The following is a 22,008-nucleotide window of genomic DNA, read 5'->3' on the forward strand; positions in this document are numbered from 1 at the left end:
GGGACCGAGAGGCAACCCCTTTAATGTCATTAGATTACCATAGGTTAGGGTGGATGTACATTTGTGTATGCAACTCCAAACCCATGAAGAGACATGTGCTGTCATAGTGCTCCCCCCTACTCTACAATAATAGAAATTTCAATTAAAATGAAATCTAAGTTTACTCTTGAAGGGGTATAACCTGGTTTAAAAAATGCATTGTCAGCGTTTATATCGGGATTCCACCATTCAGGACCCTCATTTACGAGTCACAGCGAGTTGCATTTACAAGATGCATCACTATACCTCCCAACTGTCCCACTTCTTTCGGGATTGTCCACTAATGGCTCATAAGCGTTCTTTGTGTGTTTGTTGAGCAATCCCGTCGAATCGGGGACTGAGCTTAAAAGTTTCCCGTGACTGGGGATGCAAGCGTTGAGCGATATGCATCTTTCTCGCTCTGGCAGACCTGGTATGTGCATGACACAGAAAGCCATAATAAATTATTGAGAATTGTGTAATACTTCATTTACCCTGTGGAGGTGCTGCAGGGAGATTGCACAGACTACTGGTACTGGATATAGTTGTACCAACAGGATACCCGGTTATTAAAATATTGTAAGGGGACACTTCTAACAAAAAGGGATTGTCCAAAGTGGAGAAACCGTTTAAACGGTAAAATTTTATTTGATGTTAAACTTGGTGAAAATTTTTGAAAAAAAAAAAAAAAATAAAAAGCTATACAGCGATAGACAAAAACTAATGTATGGTTCTCGTCAGCACCACCCTTAAATGACCTAAATGAAACGGTTCTAGAAGGACAGAGATTTACAAGAAGGGGAAGGCTTCACTTGACATTTACAAATCAAACAAATGCTCATCAGACAGATTTTTCCCCTCATTCTTAAGCACTGAAGATGACTCAAGTATGTTAAATATCAGTCATTTCAGCACTAGAGTGCACTTTCAGGAGCTATTGGCAATGCCAAAAACTATTTTTGCTATTCTCAGGGGCTCAGAAGACTTTAAAATGTCAAGAGAAGCAGCAAGTGCTTAACCAACTGTGCCACTCATCCCCGAGGCGTAAGACGCAAGTCTTCAGATGCTCCGAACAGAGGATGTAAACTCTATGTGCTCTTAAAGTGCTACTTTACGTCAAATTAAAACCTATAAAGGATTGGTCAAGGGACTTCCGAGTGTCAAACATAGAAAAGAGGGTGATATCAAGGTATTCAACGAAAAAACAAACATTGGAGGAGATTTTTTAAAACTAGTGCAAAGGAAAAAAGGAGCAGTTGCCCATAGCAATCTTTTATTTTTCAGAGGTCTTTTGGAAAATAAAAACAGCAACTAAATTAGTTACCATGGGCAAGTACTCCACTTTTCCTTTGCACTGAGTATTTTATCATTCGGGCTTAATGTATCAGAGTTTAATAGAGGAAGAAATATGGATGTAAGCAAGAACAATGCTTTGTAGGTTCGTTCCAACGCTTCGTTGGACCTGCACCCAGTATATTAGAAAATTGCATGAATAGCAATTTCACAATCAGTTCTTGAAGTTGATTTGTTAGAAGCAGGAAAATAAGTAAGGATCTGACCGACTGACATGAGCCAAATTGTGATGACTAGACGAGTCACGGCATCACCAAAACGCCAGTTTCCCGGTACGCAGTAGTTCGTACCTACCAAAAGTTGTTCAAGGAAGGACATCCGATAACCAGCGACACAGTCACGGGCGCTTAAGGTTTATTGATGCGTGTGGGGAGCGAAGGCTATCCTGTATGACTCAGATCCCACAGAAAAGCTACTGTAGGACCAACTGCTGAAAAAGTTACTGCTGGCTATGATAGAAAGGTGTCAGAACATACAGAGCATCGCAACTTGCTGCATATGGGACTAGAAAGCCGCAGACTGGTTAGGAGGGCCCATGTTCACCAATGTCCACCGGTGAAAGTCCTACATTGAGCACGAGAGAATCAGAACTGGACCATGGAGCAATGGAAGAAGGTGCCTGGTCTGATAAAACACGTTTTCTTTTACATCATGTGGACGGCCGGGTGCGTGCGTGCGCAACGCTTACCTGGGGAAGAGATGGCAAGAAAAGCCGGCAGAGGGAGTCTGATTCTCTGGGCAATGTTCTGCTGGGAAATCTTGGGTCCTGGCATTCATGTGGATGTTACTTTGACATTACCACCTACCAAAAATTATTACAGAACAAGAACACCCTTCATGGCATCGGTATTCCCTAATGGCACAGCCCTCTTTCAGCAGCATGATTCCCGCTGCCACACTGCAAACATTGTTCAGGAATGGTTTGAAGGAACACGACTAAGAGTTCAAGTTGTTGACTTGGCCTCCAAATTCCCTAGATCTGTGGGATGTGCCGAAAAACAAGTCTGATCCATGGGGGCCCCACCTCGCAACTTACAAGACTTTATGAATCGGCTAATGTCTTGGTGCTAGATACCACAGCACACCTTCAGAGATCTCACAGAGTCCATGCCTCGACAGGTCAGAGCTGTTTTGGCAGGACAAGGAGGACCTACACAATATTAGGCTTTATAGGTTTTCATTTTATGGCCGAACAGTGTATGTGGACTTTCTAACTCTCACCTGTAGGTAGATACTTGCCTTGGGTAACACTGATATTCTTAAATGCACTAGTTTTAATACTTTATATTTACATTTTTAGATAAGCACCTAGGTCGCCTGGGCTCCCATCAACTAAACTCTTAAACTGCAGAGAATAAGATAAGGCCTATGTGAAAACCTTGAGGAAATGCAAAGAAGATACTCTAAAAGAAAGTTTTTTTGTTGTTTTTTTTTCATCAAAAATGTATTTTCCAGGAGAATTAAGAGCAGTATTTGGACAGGACGGTGACTGGCACTGCTGCAAGGAGCCCCAAGTATAACCCCAACCAGAACAACATTTGAATGGAGGTTGTGTTTTCCTCACAAAGATTAGGTGCTTTTCCTTCGTGTTATTCCAGTTTCCTCCCCCTCCAAAAACATGCCGATACTTTAACTGGCGTCCTATTAAACTAACTATTGAGTGTGTGTGCGAAAGCGGGTGATCGAGTGCAAGTCTGAAATAGGGTCTCCAGTGGGGAATAGCAATGGATGATGGCATTTTCTCACATCGGTGGATGCCATATAAATAACGGGCAAAAAGATCCGTTTAAGAAGGTAAATAGGGTAATGTGTACTCCAGGGTACAGTAGACCTCCTAATTCTCTGCTATAAGTTAGTAGCTTCAGCAGTAAACCCACAGATGAAACTAGGAAGCAGTTTTAAAATGATTATATTTCTAGAATGCAGCAAATTTTGCAATAAGTTACGAGTAATCATATAAAATGGAAATAATCAGCCCCCTACCTGTTAATAATGCGGAGGTTCTCTTCTTTCAGCTTAATCTCCCGCTGCTGTATAGCACGTATCTGTCCAGAGAGATCATCTGGAGTCCTGAAAAACAAAGAAAAGATCAATGTTTTAATGACAACTATAACATAGCCATTTATAACCAGTAAAGAATGATTTATTACATAAAAAGGTGACAGTAATACGACAGAATCCGCGCGGATACAGCAATTACTGTAGATCCCGGAAATTCATTACGACTAATGACAGATTGGTCAGTAATAGAAGAGATCTGTGCAACGGGACACCTCATATAATTTCCGGTTAGTTTAAGGTTTGTGACTTGTATGTACTTGTCATGGTCAATGATTCGAAGAGAAGTTTGGTTCTTAAATATTCAGTACCGTAACCCAAAATGAGCGAACATGTAGATGACAAGGTCCTGTCGAGACACAGAAGCACTTCAAACGGTGTGCTCTATAAAAGTGTTCAAGGGTTAAACGTGAAGACGTGAGGAGCACCAGCTATACACCAACTACTAGTTTAACCCTTTTTGGATATTAAGATGCCCCAATTTATGAACACGTGTATTAAGACACGTGCGTTGTTACTTTATCACTTTTATTTTATCCGTTGTCTCAGAAAACATCTCGTCTCAATTTATGGCACCAATTCCGATCGCTAGAACAAAGTGGCATCGGCACTAGCAATGTGCCATGCCACTTCATCTCCACTTTTTTCCAGGAAGGCGCATAATCTGTCATTTAGTACAATGGTCTGATTGTGTGGATTCCCGAGAAAGCAAAGCAGAGCCAACAGGAGACGAAGTTGCACAAAACTTTAATAGCGCTGTCACCTCATTCTAGTGAACAATGGTCGAAGACTAGCGATTGGCCGATAGCATATTTTACAGATATGCCACCAATGTCTATCCCTGAAATTACCTCTTTAAGATTGAGAAGTATTCCCAGAAGTTAGCATGTGATATGCCTAACTTTGTTGTTTTCTATTAATATCTATTGGAAGGTACCGATTGTCCTTGTGGAGATCCAGCTGCTAGCAGTCTTAACGGCAATGCACCCTGGGTAAAGTATGCAAAATAGCTCTTCCCCAAAACTGTCTGTCTAGTCACTCTAGTGCCACCTATAGGTAACTACCACGTATGCCAATGTTTGTCTATACATGGTCATTTCGAATGTAGTTACATATTGCAGTCCAACCGTATTTATTTCTAAAATTTTTGTAAAATGATGTCAAAATCCCATTGTTTTGCAGCAATTTCAAGAGAATTATAGCTAAAAAAAAAAAACACTCTTTAAACGTCTTCAAAGAAAAGATCAGATAACTATGCCACAGACCTAAGTTTGAAGACAAACAGTGCTACCAATAGGGACCCTTCTAGGCACATATATATGTAAATCACCCGGGCATGCATGTATACGTAGTCAGTCATGCCACGATTTATCCTGTCTGACAAAATATCAAATCACCTGAAAAAATAAAATAAAAATATGCACCTCATCCAATTGACATTTCCTTCAAGATCACAACGGACATGAACACTAAATCTGGTTCACATCCATGTCATTTTTCATATTCCTTTAGTAACCCAAAGAAAAATAAATTCTCACTGACATCACCTGTTCCCGCAAAAATTTGTGGGTTCTCAAAATGGCTAAGTCCTTTATAACCAATGGATATACCGTGACCTACATGTTGAGATACATTTTACAAAACGTCACAAAGTAGTAAGAAAGCAAGAACAAAACCAAGAGCAGCAATTCTCAGTCACTTTACTCCCGTATGGAAAAAGGAGACAGTAATGAGGACCACTTCTAAGGGACTTCTGTGTAGACACAAAATAAAGATAAAGCTCCATCTGTGCGCAAAGAACAAATAGAAGGAGAAGCTAAAACTTTAAGAAGTTTCGACAGTGTGGAAATAAAACGACTTTGTACAATGTTGTTTTGGGCAACCAAGATCTAATTATTATAGAGGTAAAAGCTAAAAAACAGAAAGACGCAGTGACCAGGACTGGAAGTCTGAGTCTCGTCCATTCATCTCCCTTATCAAACTAACAGAGAACTTCTCAAGCAGAACCTGGTGCAATGTAATGTACTTACAGTATGTAGTTCCTCTGCAATCTGTTACTCTAAAACTTGCTAACACCTCTACAACGCACCGCATTATTTCTGTACATCTGTCTCAACACCCTGAAGAGTTTATCTTCTTCTTTAACCTTTTTAGTTCAAACGATGGCAGGACATGAACATGGTTTTTCGGAATCCTTGTTGGACAAAATTTGTCTGCTATTTAGAAACACGGGCTGGTGACAGAACAGAAATATTAGCACGGAGTGGTATACACAAAAACCATAGACCCCCCATAGCAAAACTCAGAATGGGCTCTACTAAATGTACTACGTCTTTAATAAAGTTAATGTCCATCGTTCCGTTTTTAGACTTGAAATCATGTGATTGATCATTTCAGAATACATCTTTATAGGGGAGCTCCGCTTTCTGACTTGATAAATTATATAGGTCTGGCTGCCTACAGCCACCACTAGGGAGAGCCAACAGCAAATCGTTTTACTATTGGCAATGAACTCAATGGGAGCTGTATAAACCTGTACCCAGTGAGCGCCACTTCGTGGCAGCTGTAGGTAGCTGCTATGACCGAGTCAAGGCAGGCCGTTCAGTGACCCTCCCATCATTGGTCCCATGCCCTGACCTTATGTTAAGTAAGCCACTGGTTAAAAGCAAAGAGTGAAGTGTAGTAAGCTCAAAGAAAAACTGATTGTTCCCCTTTATGATTAATACCATTGGTTAGTGATAATCATCACGTCTATAATACCAAAATTATAGCCACGAGTTAGAACGATCAGTTAAAAATGACAGCAAATATATTGAATATGCCTCTAAAATGTTCCTTGGTTGGCAGCCACTTATTTGATGCTGCCATTCAATTCTATTGTGAGCGCTTGGCTGTATGCGAGGAGACTTGGTGCTCCTCATTCTCCGTAACCATGAGGGTGCCAGAAATTGGATTACCAACAATCATAATTTTATTTTCTGTGTCATTTTTAGGTCAAAGGAATAAAAAAAGAAAAAAGAAAAAGAAAAAAAGTATGTTGTGGATAATTCCTTTTACCCAGCATGCAATAGTTCAAAATTCTAATAGTCCGGCAGACTATTGGCGGCTTTCCTCCAAAAACAGCGCAACAAATGCCAACAGGTTGTGTGGGGGTATTGCAGCTCAGCCTCATTCACGTCAATGGAGCTGAGATTAAATACTATACTCAGCCCTTGGACAGGCGTGGTGCGGATTTTGGAAGTAGACATGTTTTCTGTTTCTGGACAACACAACTTCCATACACTCTTCTTTGGCAATAAGACAGCCCTGAATATTATATAATACAACAACATCAAGTTCCATTAAAAGGGTTACCTCATGAATACCACTCCTGCCCTATGGACATCATAGAGATGGTACCGAGCTTGACAGCCCCCTCTGTGTGCCAGATGAGTAGCTGCTCTGCCAGACAAGAGTCTTCCACGTATTACATGGTCTGTCAATCAACGGATTGGCCGCCATGTAATACTACATTTTCCCTGCAGGGGAATAGTCTGACTGGCCGAGACTTTCCCCAGCAAAAATCAGCTGTTTGCCAGGGGTGTCCGGAGCCGGAACCGCTGCGATCAGCTGATTTCCGTGCCATCTCCCATAAGAAAGGGTTTGTCTGTGATAAGACAACGGCTTTAATGCCAAATTAAAGTTATTTCACTGTACATACACATAGGCATAGACATAGACACACACACAAACACTTTCTCACTGCCTTGAAACATTATACATTAAAAATGACATCAAAGAAATTGTATATCTAATTAGAAAAATATGACAACCCAAGGGAACCCTCGTTTGCAATCTTTGAAATCCTACACTCCATAAATTTGAAAGACATGAAAACCAGCTTCCTACTGCCGGTCTAATTGGCTTAGATTTCAGATTTTCTCATTCTTCCTTTTTATTTGGGGGGGGGGGGGATTTTTGTCCAGTTCCAACATAAAATCACAAATAGCCACTTTTAATTTACCATTGCATCAATATAACCCAATACAAATAGCGGCAGGAAATTAGACTGGCACCTTGGTGATTGCATGCCCATCCTCAATGAAGCACCTCTTGGAGTATTGTGGGAAATTTTAACAACTTGATTGGTACAAGCTGCCAGGCTGAGAAAAAAAAAACTAATTTTTGTTTCACGCCAAATAAGTCTATTGTGCTTATGTGCCACTAAGCTTTTTTGTCTTCTGGTGACCACAATGTCCTCTCTTCTGTTTGAATCTTAAAGTGAATGGCCACCCTTGAACATAGATATATAAAAAAAATAAAAAACGAAATAGGTCCAAGGTTCTGTCCTGACCAATTTCATAATATCTTAATAGTGATCAGAGCTCCATTTTTCTGATACACAGCTCCCGATTCCCACTGCTCCCCTTCACACAGCCATAGCGTTAAATGATATAATTCTGTCTTTCTGCAGCCACCACTAGTGGGAGCGTATGAGCTTACTGCATACGGTTGATACATTGAACCAAATAAAAGCTCCCTCTAGTGGTGGCTGCTGATAAAATATAATCTAATCTATAGGTCTATGCAAGGGGTTTGGATTAACTAATTCAGAATTTGACATAAAACCCACAGTTTGATTAAGGTGGAGATTCACTTTAAGGTTTCTCTTTGTTACGAACATTTCTGCATCAAAATTACCTTTAAAGTGTTAATAAATTTTGTAAAAACTTTTGACATGTCCATCTTTATAACGAAGCGGCAAAATCACTCAGGTGAGCGATGTGCCGCTTCATTTCTGATTGGCATTCCTAGGAGCAGTGTACAGCTCAATAGAAAGTTTGAGTCCGTACACCGCTCGCTCGGCTATTCAAGGAAAGCCAATCAGAAGCAAAGCGGCACTGCGCTCTCCCGAGTGCTTCTGTCTAATTGTTTTAGCATTCAGTGGGGGTCTCAGTGCTCGTACCCCGACCAATTAAAACTTCTGACATGTTTAGTTTTTTTTTAAAAGTTGACTGGAAACTTGACTGGATTCTTTCAAAACCCACAAATTGAATTAGAGGCTGCAATTTCATCCACTAAATGGAAACCCAAAGTGCCATATAAACGTTCCGCTATGTGACACCTATCAACAAGACAAGAAGGGCAACAGGACAGATTTCCCAGCTCCTTAAACACAAAAAATGCACAGTGTCCAAGAAGTGAGGTGGGTGAAGCTAACTGGAACTTGGGAGGGGGCATTGAAGGGGTGGAATTGATCCCACATAGACGGATTCCTGTTGATTGAGGCCTTCAGCTGTCCAAGTGATTTGCTCCTTCCAAACAAAAAAATTATATTTTATTTATACGTAAATAGAGAAATGCAATATAAAGAGCCCTCTACAAAAGAAACAAAACATCTCCTCGACTGACAAATGTCTCCCTCCTGGTACAGAACAATCATTGCTGTTGCTTCACTTTCTGAAAATATACCAAACCGACCAGATGGTTTAGTGAAAATGTCCCCAGCGCGTGTCTCCGAGCAGCGTGCTTTTACCTCCAGCTCTAATACCCAGTGCAGTCGTTTATTAAATGGAACATGTTATGCCATAAAAAAAAATAATTGGACCCCGATCCCTCATCAGAAGATGTCCAAGCTACGACATAAGAGCCGTCATTAGACCACCAGGAACTTTTAGCAGGATTAAAACCAGAACTAAATAGTAGGCTTGTGGTCCGTGCAGACATTCCAGCGTGTACATTTAATCCAACGGAGGACAAGTCTGTCTATATTCATTAAAGTGGTTGTATGAAATGATAAAAACATGGCTGCTTTCTACTAGGAACATAGGTTGTTGTGATAGAGCAGCTCAGCTGCTTTGAAGTGAATGGAGCCGTGCTGCAATACCACACATAGCCTATGGACAAGTGTGGAGCCGTTTCTGAAAGAAATCTGCCATGTTTTCCTAATCTCGTACAATCGCTTTATTAGAGATGGTCAGAATCTAGTGGATCATCAACAAGAACAAGAGGACACTTCAAGCAGGACTAGACGGGCACTACTTAGTGGTTTGCGTCACATTGCGTTAATGTGTTTCAGTTCATCAATATTTTTTAAAGAGGACCGGCCACCAGGTGCTAACATCCAATTCACTTATAACTTTAGCCCGCTCCCTTCCTGTTTACACCATCTTTTTTTTTTGTTCTGCTCCAAACCCCCCAGCTCCTGAGTAATTGTCCCCCCTTCTATTGGCGCCCGATATGGTAATTCACTGTAGTCAACGGGGTGTGGACTACAGTGAATCTTCCCAGGTGGAGCCATCTTCACTGCCTCTGACAGTGTTCAATCAGCGCAAGCTGGCTTATGACAAACGTGGTTGAGAAGTCTTCTCCCAGAGTGGTCTCGCGAGATCATCCTGAACAAGGCTTGTCATAAAAGCTGCCTCGCGCTGATTAGACAGCGCCAGTGGCAGTGAAAAAAGCTCCACCCATAGACATTCACAGTAGTTCACACCCCGTTAGCTAACTACAGTGTAGTACTATGTCGGGCGCCAATAGAACGGGGAACATTTACACAGGGTCAGGTGGAAGGACAAAATAAAAATGCAAGAAAAACAAGACGGGAGCGGGCTATCACAGGTACTAAATGTAAATTAAATGTTGGTCCTCTTTACGATCTTGAGGCTGAAAACTTGTCCTGATCATCAAAGACAGAAAACATACACCTTGAAAATTGTGTAGACTAGAAAAACAAACGGTATATTAGAAAACTGCATAACATTTCATTACAAGTAATAAAGCTTCATTTACATAAAACTGGAAAATCCCTTTAATAAAAAGGGGTATTTCCTACACAGACACTTATGGTATACGTAAGGATTAAGAGCGGAACCAATTTCCAGAATGGGGGTCACCAGATCCCTGTCCCGTCTGGTGGGGAGGATTCTTTCCGCTATACCTAGGCGAAGAATGAACATGAAGAGGTCTCTACTTTCACTTCTATGGGAGCTTATGGAAACAGTCAAGCACGCTTACTCAGCTGTTTTTGAAACTCTTCTAGGAAATGAATAAATTGACAACTAGGCATTACCATTCCCCTTGTCGATATGGTGTATATTCAAAGGAGGAACAACAGAGGAATGACACAATGCAAAGTTCTAAGACAAGATGCTCCAGAAAGTTTTCTATTTTTTTTTTGGGGTGTACAATAGAAGTTGCCTACACGGCTGTGTTGATTATGCAGCTCTTTCCTGGGATTAGGAGGAAATTTTGCATGATGGTGGCTGATGGTAGATGATGGATAGTGGATGTTAGATGATGAATGATCATAATAAGCACGAATTGATATAACTTAGAGTACTAAAAAAAAAAAAATGTGTTTGTGATTTAGTAGGGTTTGTAGTCTGTTACCATGGAGACACAGATCTGCACATGAGCTGTAAACTGATAAGAAACTTTAATTAAAAGAATTTGCAAAGTTGCTTCATTTTCGATATGGAGCACTACAAAAATTGGTTGTGAAGGAGGTAAAAGAATGGTTAAAATTATTTGATAGCAAAATATGGCTATTGGGGGTTCTACTTTCTCCCTAAGTCACTCCATACTGATCCCCATTGAACGATTAGATTCATAAACAGGGGGCACATAGCACAGGCAGGGCAATGGATATTGAGAAAGTATAATCAACGAGGTGAGCCACTATATTTGAGCATATAAATATAAAATCGGGGTATGTTTAAGGTGTTGTTTTTTTTATAAAACTTCCCTTATAATAACTCTTTTTTTTTTTCGAACTCTTTTTGTTTTCATTACCCAATATTCATAGTGACAAATGCATTTTCCGAAAAATCCAATAAAGTTGTTTTTACATCTCCAAAGCTTAGAATGTAATTTTCGGAGAATTTAGTAAACTTGTAGTTACGGGCAATAAAAATGGAGAAGCGAGATGAGGGGAAGAAGAATATATAAAAAACTCCATTGCACATTAGATCTGTACATTGGGCATATCATCTTGAAAACTTACAATTTTGGGCAACATGCTGTTTAAAGATGCATCTCGATGCTGAAGAGGTTCATTCGGCTGTGAAGGGAGGATGTTATTCCTTGAGATGGCACATTTGATCAGGGAAGATGCATTGTCTGGATGGTTTGATAAATTCACATAGGAGGATAAGAGCCTGAGGAATGGCGTCGGATGTAATCTCCAGAGATCGGACTATTTTGCTGCTCAATAACATGTACCCCAGAAGGCAGCACTGACAGCACTTGTCCAACGATCAGGATACAAAGTGATGCATCTTGGGGTTTTACTATACTTTCTAGAATATTTGGGACAAGATAACATACTTTTATACTTATTAGATCTCAAAGTGTCGACATTCAATTTGCTTCTGACACGGAAATACTACAACAAAAATCTTTGCAATATACTAGTGACAGAAGGAGCCTAATTATTTAAAGGGACACTCCAGACAAAACTGATCAGTTTTGTTATGACTAGTGCTAGCCTTAGGGGCGGGGCATGACACAGGCATTCAAAGAACAAAGTGATTAGTCATGCACCACCCCCATTAATTTAAAAGAACACTAAAAGTAAGGTCAACTGTTTACATCACTAAATCTTAAGAGCCTTTTACATCTGCCGATATTTGGCTGGTGCAGCAAGCCCCGATCAATGAGACATCGTTGATCGGCGCTCAATTGCTCCGGTCACACGGAGCCATGGATGGGGTCGAGCGGCCGTTATTCCGATCACTCATCCCCACAGATTATCATCATGTCGGCAGCCGACAACGAGAATATTTAACTTTTTTTTAAACGATACGATCAGCAGATGTTTATCTGCTGATCGCTGCCCTGTTTACACAGGGCAATTATCGGGAACGAGCGTTCTATGAAAGCTTGTCTGCCTGATAATCGCCCAGTGTAAAAGGGCCTTTATAGAAAAAACTGCTATTATCATTCAGATAAGTGTTTCTGGAAGTTTTCGGAACTAGAGATATGCAAGACAAAGTAGTGTTCATGGGAGCAGACATTTTTCTGGAGTTTCAGACTCTCATCCCATTGAGGAACAGTATAATAAGCCTTTTCCTAGCCTTTAAAAGGATGATATAAAAACACTAATAGAACATTCAAATGTACAGCACAAAGAAAAAGTTCAGTGTCTGAGTATGTAAAGTTGTTTTTTTTTAATCCTAATAAAAATGTGAGTGACATTATCTACAGGGGGGTTCTATCTACAGGACTCGGCTCTATGTACAGAGGGGGTGCTATATACAGGGGTGGGCTATATGTTCAGCACCATAGGAGGAGCTATATGTGAGGCACTATAAACAGGGGTGGGCTATAAATGGAGCACTATAGGGGGAGCTATATGTGAGGCACTATAAACAGGGGTGGGCTATATGTGGAGCACTATTTATAGTGGGAGATATATGTAGGGCACTATATACAGGGGTGGGCTATATGTGGAGCACTATCTACAGGGGGCTACATGTGGGGCACTATCTACAGGGGGCTACATGTGGGGCACTATCTACAGGGGGCTACATGTGGGACACTATCTACAGGGGGCTACATGTGGGGCTCTATCTACAGGAGGGCTACATGTGGACACTATCTACAGGGGGCTGTATGTGGGGCACCATCTACAGGGGGCTGTATGGTGCTGGCACTTTATATATGTACAGAGCTTTGTTCTGGCGCTGTATATATGTACTGAGCTTTGTTCTGGCGCCGTATATATGCACGGAGCTTGGTTCTGGTGCTGTATATTTGCACTGAGGTTGGTTCTGATGCTGTATAGATGTACTGAGCTTTGTTCTGATGCTGTATAGATGTACTGAGCTTTGTTCTGGTGCTGTATATATGTAAGGAGCTTTGTTCTGGTGCTGTATATATGTAATGTGCTTTGTTCTAGCGTTGTATATATGTAATGAGCTTACTTCTGGTGCTGTATATATGTAATGAGCTTTGTTCTAGTGTTGTATATATGTAACAAGCTTTGTTCTGGTGATGTATATATGTAAAGAGCTTTGTTCTAGCGTTGTATATATGTAATGAGCTTTGTTCTGGTGCTGTATATATATGTAATGAGCTTGGTTCTGGTTTTGTTTATAGAACTATATTGCTTGTAAAATGTACAAATGGCTTTATGCTGGAATTACACAAAAAAAATGTTGGGAAAAAATGACACCTCATTGATTGGTAGCGAAAATCAACATGGCGAGGGGGGAAGAAGATGTCTGGAAAACTGGATCTTTGCCCCGGGTGCTGGAGTACCTAGCTACGCCTCTGGCCACACCTCATGACCCCACCCCCTCCCTCTGTGACATCACTACCCCTCAGAAGAGCACTCTATCACTCGACTATGCTACGTGTTTGCTGTCTCCACTCTTTTTTTTGTGTGTAATCTGGAGCAGTACAATAGACCTGTAATTCTTACATTAATCTTATACTGCCTCCTACAGATTGTGAGGTGATTACATAGTCTACAGTGACATGAAATGTGATGAAAGGTTTCCATTGCAGAGTAGCCTAAAAAAACGTTTATTTTTGATGGAGTTATGACTATTTTTCGTTTTATGCTAATTTCTTCTAAATGCACAACTGGGCGTTTTTTTACTTTTGAGCAAGTGGACATTCTAAAGAGAAGTGTATGACGCTGACCAATCAGCGTCATACACTTCTCTTCATTCATGTTCAGCTGTACTCACTGCACTACTACATAAATTTCGTATATAAAATTAAAAAAATGAATGCAGGCATACAATAACATTTTATATATATATATATATATATATATATATATATATATATATACACTACCGTTTAAAAGTTTAACGTCACTTAGAAATTTCCTTATTTTTGCAAGAATAGCACAGTTTTTTTCAATGAAGATAACATTAAATTAATCAGAAATACACTCTATACATTGTTAATGTGATAAATGACTATTCTAGCTGCAAACGTCTGGTTTTTAATGCAATATCTACATAGGTGTATAGAGGCCCATTTCCAGCAACCATCACTCCAGTGTTCTAATGGTACATTGTGTTTGCTAACTGTGTTAGAAGGCTAATGGATGATTAGAAAACACTTGAAAACCCTTGTGCAATTATGTTAGCACCGCTGTAAACAGTTTTGCTGTTTAGAGCTATAAAACTGACCTTCCTTTGAGCTAGTTGAGAATCTGAAGCATTACATTTGTGGGTTCGATTAAACTCTCAAAATGGCTAGAAAAAGAGAGCTTTCATGTGAAACTCGACAGTCTATTCTTGTTCTTAGAAATGAAGGCTATTCCAATGCGAGAAATTGCCGAGAAACTGAAGATTTCCTACAACGGTGTGTACTACTCCCTTCAGAGGACAGCACAAACAGGCTCTAACCAGAGTAGAAAGAGAAGTGGGAGGCCCCGCTGCACAACTGAGCAACAAGACAAGTACATTAGAGTCTCTAGTTTGAGAAATAGACGCCTCACAGGTCCTCAACTGGCAGCTTCCTTAAATAGTACCCGCAAAATGCCAGTGTCAACGTCTACAGTGAAGAGGCGACTCCGGGATGCTGGCCTTCAGGGCAGAGTGGCAAAGAAAAAGCCATATCTGAGACTGGCTAATAAAAGGAAAAGATTAATATGGGCAAAAGCACACAGACATTGGACAGAGGAAGATTTGAAAAAAGTGTTATGGACAGACGAGTCGAAGTTTGAGGTGTTTGGATCACACAGAAGAACATTTGTGAGACGCAGAACAACTGAAAAGATGCTGAAGAGTGCCTGACGCCATCTGTCAAGCATGGTGGAGGTAATGTGATGGTCTGGGGTTGCTTTGGTGCTGGTAAAGTGGGAGATTTGTACAAGGTAAAAGGGATTTTGAATAAGGAAGGCTATCACTCCATTTTGCAACGCCATGCCATACCCTGTGGACAGCGCTTGATTGGAGCCAATTTCATCCTACAACAGGACAATGACCCAAAGCACACCTCCAAATTATGCAAGAACTATTTAGTTAAGAAGCCGGCAGCTGGTATTCTATCTGTAATGGAGTGGCCAGCGCAGTCACCAGATCTCAATCCCATAGAGCTGTTGTGGGAGCAGCTTGACCGTATGGTACGCAAGAAGTGCCCATCAAGCCAATCCAACTTGTGGGAGGGGCTTCTGGAAGCATGGGGTGAAATTTCTCCCGATTACCTCAGCAAATTAACAGCTAGAATGCCAAAGGTCTGCAATGCTGTAATTGCTGCAAATGGAGCATTCTATGACGAAAGCAAAATTTGAAGGAGAAAATTATTATTTCAAATAAAATTATTATTTCTAACCTTGTCAATGTCTTGACTATATTTTCTAGTCATTTTGCAACTCATGTGAAAAATATAAGTGTGAGTTTTCATGGAAAACAAAAAATTGTCTGGGTGACCCCAAACTTTTGAACGGTAGTATATATATATACACACGTTTATTTATTTTGCAAATTTAAGAATGCATTACAACTACATTACTTTATGGGGTTGTCTATTTTTGAAATGCCAAATTTCTAAATATGCTACTTGGGCATCCTGTGTTAAAAGAAGGAGGTCCCCACATTTGGGACCTCCATAAATTACTCAGAGAGGAGTGTGACAGAGCATTTTTCTCTCTTTAGAGGACCCGGCACGCTCATATATTTTATGGCTAGCTCATTGATTTTAACAGGCACTATGTAATGTTTCATTTTTCCAGTGGTGGCGCTGCAGGGAAATTGAACACTTGCTGCTAGGTTATTCTGCTGATCACTCAAGGTCCCAGCAGTTGGTCACCCTATGATAAGCTTATTTTTAGGAGACCCCTTGAACAAAAAACCCCACAAAATATCGACCTGCGTCAGGCTTATTCGAGGACTTTAAATACCATTTCCTCCACTTTTAATATAACCTACCAGAGAACATAGGAGTTAATCGCAGCAGGTTTAGTTGGGTCTTGGGAGAAGAGAAGACAAAGAGCAGCAATCTAAACAATCGTAAACTTTTCTCTCTTCCAAACGGCAAAATAGCCGTTAATTCCCATAGCCTCCTAAAGGAATACAGATATATACGTGTGAAAACTATGAATATCTGAGGAAGCGCTCTCCTGTATACCACAAGCATATGAAAAGACATCAATTATCCAAATTGATTCAACGGCGGTGTAAGGGGGTAGGGGAGATGTAGAGATAATTTAGAGCTTAATTTTTGAATGAATAAGAAGGATTGAGGAACTCGTTGGGGGGGGTAAAGGTGGGGAATACATGGCATCATGGTGTCTCATTTGTCACCGGCAAATGCTGCGTAAGGAGATTTCATTAATAAAATTTATTTCAACTTTCTTTTAAATGGCGCTGAGAAAAATTATGCAAATCTGCTCCTAATTAGGTTTAAAAATTCCATTTCATGGGATAATCAGACTTCAAAAAACTCAATTTTACTTCTAATCAGATTTTAACAAGGATATTAAGTCCATTTCGTACAGGAGAGGGGGAAAACGGTGAATTTAACACAAGATGTATTCAAGCTTAGCCCTGGGAGATAATTAAATAAAATTAATTTGGCAAAGGGTTGTCTACAAATGGAGGCGCTCCAGTCGGAGCATTGCCGAGGCTGAAAGAAACAAAAGTGCGTTCATTATTTTATAAACAGATACAAGGATTATTGTTTGGAGGGCAGGGAATTGAAGCTATTCAACGCCTGCCAAGCTCGAGTCTACGGTCATAAAGGAGAAGGCAAACAATGAGTTTAGAGTGCCGGGATCGATATCAGGCCAACAGGCAGGAAAAAAGGAGAGGGCCCGAAAATACCAGAGATGGCAGAAGACCACCGGCACCCTCTGGTGCGAATATAGAGGGGGATAAAGACTAGGCTTGATTTGTTGAAGCCATTTTCTCTGGCCTAATCACGTTACAGACTAATCAAACTTTTAGCAAATATACAATGCAAATGTATAGTCAACCTACCTGCTGCCCCGATCCTGAATGTTGATACCCTCCGTTCTTGCATTTTGTGCCCCCATTTTCTGCTCCCTAAAGTGGCTGATGCAGTCTCAGACTTATGGAGAGCTTCTCTGGGAAGGCTAAAGGCACGCCCCAACCCAGTGAACTGCCCTCCAAAGGTCAAGCGCTGGTGACATCAGCGCTGCTGGAGACAGGGGTCAACATTATCAGCGCTGGTCCATCGGATAGCAGTGGAGGGGGTGAGGGCGTGACTCAGATTTTCCTTTGGAGACCTTCCTTTTTAAGTCTGAGTATTTGGCGGCTATTTTGGAGAGCGGAAAACGGGGGAAAAACGGAGGCTGGATCGTTCAGAAGCAGGGCAGCATGGAAAGGCCGACTATACATTTGCAATGTATAGTTAGATTTTTTGCCGCTTACATCACTTTTAAAAGAGTAGGCGGGTTTAGCAGTTGGGAGCGGGCCACCCCCAATCTGACATATCTCCTACAATTTAAACCAGAATCAGACGGGATTTATAGTGGAAATCAACGGCAGCTCCTAGCGGGCATCGATTTCCTTTTATGGAACACAGACAGCACAAGGTAAAACAAATATTTTTTTTTAAGAAGCGTGTGCGTCCTGCGGGTTTCAGACTAAAACTGGCGTATGAAAAGCCAGTCATTGCAAAACGGTATAATTGAGCTGTATGCAATCTTGTGGACTGCAGCTGTCACTTAACAGATAAAAAAAAATGTATTGCACTACAGTAAGACCCCGTTCAGCCCAGGCCTAAATATTTGTATTGCCAAAATATATTCAAAATTTGTAACAGTGCCCTCCCCTACTACGTGCCATTTCTAATACGGTCCTCTTTTGTGGCAGAGGAGTCTTTGGGCCACCCTTAGGAGCCACTACCCAGGAGCAACTGCTACCTCTGCCCCCCTTAGCTCCCGTTGCCCTAAAAATACCAATTCTGCATTGTGCTGTTCTTTCTGAAAAAGTCTGGACAAACTGATAACTGTGCGTTATGATTCCATATCAATGAGGTGTATCCCCATACCCTCCAATCAGTGGCGAAATTGGCTAACTCTGTAGGAACAGACCTTATTGGCAATGAACATGGCAGCACCCGATTGTTAATTTATTCAAACATTTCCAGGAGGAATAACAGAGAAACGGCACTACGCAGAGTTATAAAATGTTCCAGCATTGTTATCCCATGGGTAACACAAGTATTTTCTAAAACTGACCTGTCAGGAGAGCTTTTTTTCTTGAAAAGGGATGAGCTGCAATAACAGACACAGGCCATGGACAAGAGTGGCGCTGCTTCTTGTAGAAAGCAGCCATGTTTTTCTAATCGTATACAACCTCCTTAAACTTTTATTGTCATGTCATGGCACTTTAAATAAGGTTATCTACAGGATGTTCATAAAGGGTTAAAGCCCCATAACGGGAACAAATAAAATCAGTCCCTTGGTTGCGGATATCCTCAGTCAACAATCTTCCTATTTTCCAAAAATAATGGAACCCGCGTCCATACATTTTACATGCCGAAACGAAAAAGGAGTCCTGCTGCACAAAACCGAACTCAATCATAAAGGATCTGGCCGATAACTAAATGGGAAAATCAATAGTTAGGTAATAAGTAGAGCCTTCAGGTGCAATGACATTGGATATAACCTTGTTGCTATCTACCGCTCTCCAGGCTAAGTTTTAAATGGCTCCCTGTGGCGTCCCTTACAGAGTCACGCGTATGAGTGAACATTTTAGATTTCGTGTGTGTTTAGTGGACATATTTTTGTATGTAATTATGCGGTTTATTTTTATATAAACGCAGTTTATTAGCTTCAGTGATCTTGGAAGAGGAGCCGAGTAGAGATAAAAACCCGTAATCCTATTTGCCCAGTCATTTGACGCTAAGTACAGAGATTTGTAAAAAAAAAAAAAAAAGTTATCTGAATAATCACAAAAATTATACAATTATAAGATAGGAGATGGATAGAAACCGGTGTACACTTTTGCAACTTATTTTTTAATTGATCCAAGGCATAAAATAAAAAAAAATTAAGCAACCTTGGAAGTAGCTCTTATTAAAAATCTATCGTTTTGTGTATACAGCTCCTATGCAGACCTGTGTGTCTCCATTATTACAGGGGTTTATTTGTAGTATGTAACCATGGAGGTCTGCATAGGAGCTGTATACAATGACTTTAATAGTTGCAAAGTTGTTATTTTTTTTATTTTAGATAGAGCAATTAACAAGTGTTTGCAAAAGTGTACACGCAAATTAATTTAAAAAAAATGTAAACTGGAAAAAGTTTTTGCTCATAGCAGCAAATAAAAAAAATTAAAAAAACAAACGGTCCGAATGCGGAGTCCAGAAACGGGGTGAGGCCCCGTCAACATCACGTTGATTTACTATGTTTAGCATGTACAATGGGTAGCTCCCTGCGTACACACTAAACGTGTACATAGGGCACCATTAACCTGAAGGTGGTCAAAAGCATGTACTTTTCGCTTCCATTGGTATACAGTTTAATATATACAATACAACGGAACCTCATAAAGTAAAACATACCGCACGGTATACGTATTTGTAACATGGTAGTCTATGGGATACATCACAGCCGTGTTACGCATACGTCATAGGTTTTTTAATACATTTAACGAATACCATTGTAGCCTATGGGTGACTGATGCTTTAAACCGATGTCAAATAATGGCAACCGTCGCCCATAGACTATTATACCGCTATCCATTAAACATATACTTCACGAACTCTGATGACATAACTAATTAACGTATAGCATTATAGTGTGTTAACGGATGCCATCGTTAGGGCATCTGTCTGCGTTTAAGGTATACGTCAGAAGCTTTTCCTGGCGTCTACCCCAAAAGCAGCGCAATAAACGTAATGTGAAGGGGGACTAACCCACGCGGGAGCGGTCATGGTGGCTAAATTAACACACTGCTTTCCTATAAACAGATATAGCATTGAAAAATAACTACTGGAATTATTTCTGTAATGTATAGTTTTTACCTATAATTTCCATGCTATGACTTGTACTCGGTTATACCTTTGAAAATTAAAAAAATAATACAAAAAACCTAAAGGAACACTCCAGACTAACATTCCTAGTGCAGTAGGACGGTGCATGACAGAGATTCTCTCTTTAACTCTGTTCATTTGCATACTTTTTTCCCATGGAGAATTGCCTTTAAATAAGTCTCCATACACCGAGTCTCTTCAATGAGAACAAGTACCCCCACCTATCAGCTTAGTGTTATTTGATTGCCAGTGTCATGCTCCACCCCTTCAGGACCTGCACAAGGCATAGCACCACCACCTCACTTGAGACAGAAAAATAACCCTGTTGCTCATAGCAACCAATCACTGTGCAGCTTTCATAATGTAGTCATCCCCTAATAGCGATCTGCCGCCTGATCGGACATTGGGTTTGACCAAGCGCTATTGCACCCAGGGTGGTAGAGTTGCTGTGCCAACAGTGTGTTCTAACTAACAAAACCCATGCACGATAATCCCCGGGCTTTGTGTACCGTCCAGCATTCAGTCTCTCCATGCCCAATGTTAAATCAGGTGGGAGATTACCATCGGAGGGACACTTTAAAAGAAAAACTCCAGCAAAAAATGGACGCATGACCTACAGAGAATACCAAAGAAAGAAGTCATGCTCCGCAGCCTCAGGCCCTGAACTAGGCACTAGGCATCTTTTCTTCCAGAATAGATAATTCTGCATGTTTAGCAAAAATCCTGATCCAGACAGGAATTATTATGTGAGACTATATTACTATCTGTAATTAAAAAATATATCTATAAAATGACAATAAAAATGAAAAATGCAGATTTGGTTTTTCCCTGTGGAAATAAAACCGGAATTAAATACACAGAGGGGAATAAACAAAAGAACAAACATGTAGTGAATCTGAGGACAACATTCCGTTTCCAGAGCACGATATCTATATTATAAAAACCCCTAAGGAATACAGACAAAAGTCGATTTACACGGCTCAAAAATACCTACACTAATTCTTGCATATTTCTCGCTAATGAAGAGAGGAAATAAGGCTGCACAAATAGGACGGAGAAAAAAAAAAGTGCATTATCAACAGGTCTGTTCACGCTTAACTGCTCAGGATTTCCACAATTTGTTTTCAATATATAATTGTCCAAAAAAAAACAAAAAACAATAAATTACAGCTAAGGAAGAAAAAAATAAATAAATAAATAAATAGAACCCTCCGCTCCGCACACTGGCACTTGTGGGATGTATTAAGAGTCCGGAAAGAATGCTCATTAAAACGTCCTTGAAACTTTTGAAAAGCCAAAATGAGGAATTTAGATGAGCGTTTTCATAAGTGGTTTTTCATTAATTCCTCTTTTTATTGATGTTTGGCGACTTTTAACTAAGTAAAAAAAAATTCAAAAGCCCTGCTCAGCCTGCTGTGAAGTGGGGACAGTCACATGCTTAAACTATATATACATACACACACACACTACTGGAAAGTTAGACACTAAAAACAAACCAAAAAAAATAGCTAAAAGTGAACCATCGCGATGCAGTAAAATCAACATGATATAAACCACACAGATTTTTTATTTTTTTCCCTGGCAGCACAATGTTATCTTATATCAGATGGGAATAGCAACTCCCCATTAAATTCC

General features: G+C 40.4%; 1 protein-coding gene across 4 annotated transcripts in view; it reads right to left on the reverse strand.

The window, feature by feature from the left end:
* Positions 1–22,008, reverse strand: part of MAD1L1 (mitotic arrest deficient 1 like 1) — a 527,150-nt gene that overhangs the window by 461,154 nt on the left and 43,988 nt on the right. For all 4 annotated transcript variants that reach the window (XM_075830343.1, XM_075830342.1, XM_075830344.1 and 1 more), the window contains exon 10: positions 3,355–3,441. In XM_075830343.1, coding sequence (XP_075686458.1) covers positions 3,355–3,441 — 87 coding nt within the window. The remainder of the gene's footprint in view (positions 1–3,354; positions 3,442–22,008) is intronic.

The sequence above is a fragment of the Rhinoderma darwinii genome, chromosome 6 (assembly GCF_050947455.1).
Source record: "Rhinoderma darwinii isolate aRhiDar2 chromosome 6, aRhiDar2.hap1, whole genome shotgun sequence".
Classification (NCBI taxonomy): Eukaryota; Metazoa; Chordata; class Amphibia; order Anura; family Rhinodermatidae; genus Rhinoderma; species Rhinoderma darwinii.